The sequence below is a fragment of the Nestor notabilis genome, unplaced genomic scaffold, assembly GCF_000696875.1.
Source record: "Nestor notabilis isolate BGI_N333 unplaced genomic scaffold, ASM69687v1 scaffold7577, whole genome shotgun sequence".
NCBI lineage: Eukaryota > Metazoa > Chordata > Aves > Psittaciformes > Psittacidae > Nestor > Nestor notabilis.
The window spans coordinates 38,444-45,676 of NW_009936847.1; the positions used below are offsets into that span (position 1 = coordinate 38,444).

General features: G+C 43.7%; 1 protein-coding gene across 1 annotated transcript in view; it reads left to right on the top strand.

Annotated features, from left to right (window-relative positions):
- The first annotated feature begins 619 nt into the window (after positions 1 to 619).
- IL7R (interleukin 7 receptor) overlaps positions 620 to 7,233 on the top strand; it is a 16,590-nt gene continuing 9,976 nt past the window's right edge. The window contains exon 1 of the mRNA XM_010018551.1: positions 620 to 836. Within this exon, the coding sequence (XP_010016853.1) occupies positions 746 to 836 (91 nt within the window). The 5' untranslated portion in view covers positions 620 to 745. The remainder of the gene's footprint in view (positions 837 to 7,233) is intronic.

Consider the following 7,233-nt stretch of genomic DNA (forward strand, 5'->3'; position numbering starts at 1 on the left):
GTATCTGCCCTTTATATGTTGGAAGGCCACAGCAGAGTCTCCCCAGAGCCTTCTCTTCTCCAGGCTGAACAACCCCAACTGTCTTAGCCTTTCCTCATAGCAGAGGTGCTCCATTCCCCCGATCATTTTTGTGACCCTCCTCTGGACCCACTCCAACAGGTCCATATCTTTCACATGTTGAGGGCTCCAGACCTGGATGCAGTACTGCAGATGGGGTCTAATGAGAGCAGAGTAGAGGGGCAGAATCACCTCCCTTGACCTGTTGCCCATGCTCCTTTGGATGCCCACACTTAAAGAATAACAAATAATCACTCTTAATGTTTCTTATCTGGAAAAGTTTTCTCCCTTGGACCTGTATACCTCTATTGAGAGGAAAGTGGATGAGAGGACTAAACCATGCACTCAGGAAAATCAGCAGCAAATATCCCGCTAGCCAAGCCAGGAGCAGTGTCCATGAAACATGCTCCACACCCACTGGACTTCATCAGATCTGGCCCAGTAAGTCAATGAGCCTGATCGAGAAGGTCCTTAGTTCTGAAGGGGGAAGCATATTTCAAAGTAAAAGCTCTACAAATATCTTCATACCAGTTTCCTGCTCTGCCACTAGTCATCCTTGTCGGCATGTTTACGTTTCCCCTTGACTGAGGTCTCTTTATCAGGCAATGGGTTTGTTCTGCGTCTAGTATAAAGTACCCAAGCGTGGGTTTCACACACACACATACTGCACACATGCAGTGTGCTCAGGATGACACAGACAAGTACAGTATTGAGCATTTTCGTCCTGTTTCTTCACACCACTTTTGGGGAAAGTGGTTGCACTTCAGCAGATGGTGATGGTGAGTCATTTCATCTTCATCTTTCCACTTGTGTATGATCCTGAAAAAACTGAGTTAATGCAACTGCTGGGTTAAATGTGCTAGTGTTTCAGCATTCAGACTACTGCTTTTAGTGCTGGTACCTGAAGCAGATGTCGAGCTGGAGGATACCTATTTAATTTAATTCCTGAGTTTGCTGTCCTTGTAACATCTATATTCATATGAAATGAAGGAGACCATAGCTGTATGAAGAAGGCATGCAAGGTCAGAACTGTTAATCCTCTCTCACTGTATCTAATGTTCATGTGAGGAATTATGCCTGTGAACAAGTACCTGCTTCACTTTTCTGGAATCCATGGTCACTCTGATCTCTCATCAGAGAGGGGTGAGGTTCTGGCTTCACCTGTGCTTGGCAGTTTCCTCCAAAGAAAATGTTTTAATGTACCTCAAACTTGGCCCAAACTCTTCCATCTCAAAAGCTAAACTTTTCCCTTTTTTCTTTAAGCAGCTGCACCAGGTATAACTGGGTGATAGTCCCAGTCTCCCTTGTAGTGCGGCTGAAGCAGCAACTCAGCCAGGGGGTTGTCACAGCCCATCACTAAGAGCATTCATACCTTACTCAACTATAAATTCATTCAACACTTTAAATTTAGACTTATTGCAGATTTTAGTATCTCAGAGAAGTGAAAATTATTTAACTGCACCAAAACATAAAGAGAAGCAATAAACTCACTATTTCAGTCTGCTGTCCCTTTTCTGAAAAGGGACATAAAAAATTGGATTTACAGATGAAGTCTCAGATCTGTTAAGTTCTTGATTGTCTCATACGAAACAAACAACAGTGACAGACCTTATTGTGCTGCACCTGAAGGACACGGGCAGTCACTCAGTTACTGATAGTTTTAGGGATCCATTGTTTGGGAGCAAAAGAGATTTTGGGTTTTAGGAAGATAGTGGCTGTGTTCCTATGCTACCTCACAGATAGGGAATGTCATTTTCCCATGTATGCCATGTATTACAACACGTGTGTATGTACACATATGTACAAACACACATATATTTTCTTAGATAGGATACGTGTAAGTTTTTTAGTTAGAAGAAAACAGGGAGTGGCTCAGAACTGCATCTAACAACATTTTTTTTCCTGTTTGCTTTTTATTTATACAGTCTGCAGCTGTTTAGAGCCAGCTCTGGCAAGCAGCTATGGTGGTGAATGGTCAATGCTAGTGATTTATTGTTGGCGTCACTGAAATCTTCAGGGTTTCCCAAAACCCGGTATGATAGAACCTTTGCTTGTTTTGTCACTAGCTTCCAGTAAACCATAATTTGCTTAGTATTAAAGAAAAACAGATTCAGAAAATCCCCACTGAACAATTAGAAGTTTTTATGATTTCTTTATGAGCCTCATGGGTTTGGCCGACAAATTAAACAGACCAGGGTAAAATGGCCCTTTAAGGATGTTTGGCTTTCACTCTTCTCTTTTCCTACTCACCCTGCCTCCTGGCAAAGTGCCACCAGCCAATGCAGGCATGAGCTCACCCCTCTTATGGACAGATGAGGGGAAAGCTCATAGCAGCACTTGCCTTCATCTCCTCCTCTTTTCTGAGCAGCTGCTCCCAGCCTGGCAGATGAGATGGAGGTCCCCAAAAGCCCTAAGAGAGCTACAAGCAGAGCTAAGGAGATGCAGCCGTGCAGGTGGAGGTGCAGAAGGGAATGGTCAGGAGGAGCAGGAGGTGTCCTACTGTGGGATCTCATGGGCAGTGCAGCTGACTTCACTGGCCTTCCTACATGGATTTGTATGGCTTGTCCAACTCACATCAAATGTGTTGTGATTAAAATGAGTTCTGCTTGCATCAGATCAGCACTAAATATTTTACATTACTCTGTTCATGGAGACAGTCACTTCATTGACTTTGGAAATTCCAAAATTTCCAGGTTGTTAGCAACAGCCTAGTTGTTAGCAGGTTGTTAGCAATGCCTTTAGTTTCATGCGTTGGTATTCGTATTGGTTTCAGATCTTAAAGCTGAGGCATGTCCATAGCCTGTGCTAACTTTCTTCTCTTCATAAAAGCTCATGAGATCGCTTGAGATTTGAACCGTGCTGCTGCCTGTTGTCCAAACCAAAGAGACAACCATTTCTGTGAAGTACCTTCCATGACTGTAGCTATGAGAGGAGTTTTCTACTACTAGAATCACCCAGTCTCAAGCCCTGCCCTGATTTTGGCACAGCAAGGGTCAGGGTTCTGCCTGCTCCTGGCTTCTTAAGGGAAAAATTATAATCCTGTAGATTTTTAATTGTGCGAAGAGTCCCTAGTAGTGTGAGTCATATTGGAGTCATCAAAACCATTTACGTAGCAAACACGTTCATGCCTGGTGGTTGTGAGGATTAGAGAAGAAGTGCAACCGAGACCATACACATGTTTATGTCAGAAACAAAAATTACGCTCAGCCCACGGAGGAACCATACCAGAAAAAGCATTTCAAATTGCTTACTTAACACTATTCACAAGGTTTAATTATCACATATTCTATGGTTAGGATGTTATTTCCATGAATAAGGAACCACATAATCGTAATGTGAAAGTTCTGTGTCAAAGAGGTAAAGCAAGCTTTCCTTTCAGTGCAGCACCAAGGGTGCACTGTGCTGGTTAAACCTTAAGTGGCTGTTTGAACTGCAAGACAAAACCTTTTTCTTTTTCATTTTACAGTCTTCCTTGTAGAGTTCTTCACACTGAGGGTGCTGAGGCACTGGAACAGGTTGCCCAAAGAAGTGGTGAATGCTCCATCCCTGGTAGTGTTCAAGGGCAGGCTGGACAGAGCCTTGGGCAACATGGTCTAGTGAGGCATCCCTGCCCACGGCAGGGGGTTGGAACTAAATAATCTTAAGGTCCTTTCCAACCCAAACCATTCTATGATTTTATGATTTCTGTTATTTTCCAATAAAGCAGTAGTGGACAGCTGAAAGGGTTTCTTTTTATATGCCATTTATTAATATGATGGTTATCGGTTTGTGTGTTTATGCAGTATCTGGTATACGTAGCTTGCATATACAGACAACACCAAGCAATTTCCCTGTCTTATGTAAAGGAAGACCAGTCATCCTTACTCATAAGTTTTAATGTTGTCTTGAGGTAGCTATGACTATAAATAAGCCAGACTCCTGGTAGTCACAAGAAAAGTCTTAGAGAGGCATAAAATGTGTCATATCTGTGCATGTGAGCTTTGGGCATATTTATGTATATAAAACACATGGTTTTTTCCATTTTTATGCATATCCATGTCAGCTTACTTGTTATTCCCTGCATTTTGAATAAATGTGTACATACATGCACACACTTTTACCCACAAATATGTAACTTTATGTAATACACATTTCTGTTATTTCTGCCCAGGTGGCTCAGGGCTGTGATGGTCAAGACTCACACCTGTGTGAAACTGCTACAGGGCTTGTTCTAGAGTTGCACTGCCCTCTTTGCCTCTCTTTTCAATGTGACATTCAAACAGAGAGGCTTTATACAGCACCTGCTTTGCCCATATCTGTGCTGCACACATCATCCCCTCAAAGCAGCAGCACTGTTGGAAGATGCTGCGTTCTGTTGTTCTTCAGGGAGGGCTGGGGTCCCCTGGGGACAGACCCACCAGAACTGCGGTGAGAAGGCAAGACCAGTAACTGCTTCTTTGCACCAGTTGCTCATGCTGGCAAATGGCCACTAAATCTTAGGTCGGGGGATAGCTCTGCCTGCAGGCGCTGGATCAGTGCAGCATCAGATGCTCCCATGCCTCCTGCTGCCCACCACAGCTGCTGGTGGCAGCAGCACCCGTCCTAGCCCCTGCCTGTGCAGCTTTTGTGGTTTTCTCTGCATTCCTCACTTATGAATTTCTCCTCTTACTCAAAGCCCGACTCCAAATGCACCTGAGCTCTAATGTCAAGAGGAAGCACTGCTGATAGCGACTGTGTGGAGTGATGCTCTTGACTTACATTTTAAAGCAATAAAAATAAATCTTCTGCTTTCTCCCTGCTGTGAAACCATGACCGTTTTGAATCTTCAGATGTGCTCCCACACTGGACAAAGTCTGTCACTCCCTGTAAACTGGCAGTATTAGCCAGGGATCATAGGACATCACTGGCAGGGCTATGAATCACTGTACCCAAGCAGCTGGTCACCCCTCAGTGATCCAATTCACTGGGTGGGAGTGACAGCAGACACAAAGAGATTTTCCACTGGAAGTGTTTCCATGGTCTTTTCCCTACCCTTTTTGTGAATGTGAGTCACCGCTACCCCCAGAGTAGCCAAGGTCTTCCCCTTGCTGCTGCAGGTGTCCCTCATGGCAAAGTCATGTCTGAGGAGTGGGTAGGAGTAAACGAAGCAAGGGATCAGGGATAGTCCCCTGACATGGGAAATAATGTATTGTCACAGCTTCCCCTTAACCACTGGTAAAAGGAGGTAGGGGCATTCCTGTCACCAAGCTCCACCCAAGGGGTCATGGCAATAATCCTTTCCCTGTCTGCTCAGCTGCGGTGGGTGAGATTTCATGAAATGAGGCTGAACTGGCAGTTTCTGCCAGAGAGGACTCCTCTCAAAAGCATCAGTCTTAGCTTCTCTGACCTCATACCTGCCAAGTGTAGGACTCGAGACATTTGCTCTTACTCAAACAATGATGATGTTATTAGTCACCAAAGCAAACTGCAGGAAGCCACTCATTCTGGCAGAATGTCTGAGCTTTCCCTCCCGAGCCCAAATTTGTGACATTTCAGATAACTTTGCAATACAATCAAAATGGGGCTTACTTAGAATCATAGAATAGTTTAGGTTGGAAGGGACCTTCAGAGGTCATGTAGTCCAACCTTCCTGCAATGAGCAGGGACATCTTCAACTTGCATCATGATACCGAAATACTCTTGCTTTCCTAAAACCACCCGTGTAATTTTCCAGTCTTCTCAGTAACCCAGTGACAGGCCACCCCTTCACAACATGGGCAGGAGGACACTCCTTGGGCACTCTTGGCCATCCTTAACACGGCTGGTCCTGATGGTGGTGCAGCAATGGCAACTGCTGAGAGTACATCCTCAGCTGTGGGTCTGCTGCTTTGGAGCTACAAGATGTTTGATGTGCTTTCAGACTGTCTTAAGCTGAAATTGCTATACAAAAAACTCCAGTTGAAACTAGCACTTGCTTTCCTCATTCTCACTGTTCATATGAGCAATTCTCATATCCACAAAAATAAACCAAACCCTGTAAACACCTTGTTAAGATACTTCTCCCAAAAAAAAAAAAAAAAAAAAAAAGAGATTGCTATTTATTGTTGTTATTCTATCTATTTAAAAAAACTTGGGTTATGGAAAAAAATGTACTAGGGGACACCTAAAAAGAGAGGAGAGACAGGGAGAGAAAGAAAACGCCGTCTTCTTGGAAACAAGAGTCACTTTCTTGCAGACATAAAGATTTCCTATGTAAAGTAAAACAGTAATCACTGCAGTTTGCATAAAAGCTCTGTCTACAGAGTCTGAATAAGAGATACTTCTCCAGCTTCTGTGTTTCACTTGGTCTTTCTTTTTCTTTGTTGTTTATTTGTTAGCCTTGAGCATCAGCCCCAGACACTTCTGGCAGTTACTGTGCAGAATATATCCCCCAGTGCATGTCTCTGTTCCATTTGTTTTCCAGAATGTTTCAGTCCTTGACTTGAATACGCTGCTTTTCAATGGACATTGTGAACATGTCTTGCTCTCCTTAGCTTGCCCAAGGATAGCAGCAGTTTGTGGTTCCTAATAGCAAAACCTGTTTGAGAAAGTTCTGAGGTGATTTTCAGATGGAGTGGGTCCTGCTTTTACATTGGTGTCCTGTTTTCAGCTGTAACAGAGTTAATTTTCTTCCTAGTAGCTGGTGCAGTGCTGTGTTTTGGCTTTAGCCTGAGCATAGTGTTGATAACACACCAATGTTTTAGTTGTTGCTAAGTACCACTTACCCTGGTCAAGGACTTTTCAGCCTCTCATGCTCTGCCAGTGAGGAGGAGTGCAGGAAGCCGGGAGGGAGCACAGCCAGCACAGCTGTCCTGAACTATCCAAAGTGGTATTCCATACCACAGCACGTCATGCCCAGTATATAAACTGGAGGGAGTTACCCACTGCTCAGGTGGGGATGGGTATTGGTCAGCAGGTGGAGAGCAATTGTATTGTGCATCACTTGTGTTTTCTGAGCTTTCATTTATCTTTTTTGTTGTTCTTCCATATTAGTATTATCAGTATTGTTATTGTTGGTATTATTATAACATATTGTTATATCTTGCTATTATCACTAATTTTACTTTATTCCAACAAACCTTATACCAAGCACCATGACTTAAACCCAGCCTGTAACTCAGTACCATGCATCCACTCACTCATTCCCTAGGCAGGATGGGGAGGAGAATTGAAAGAGTG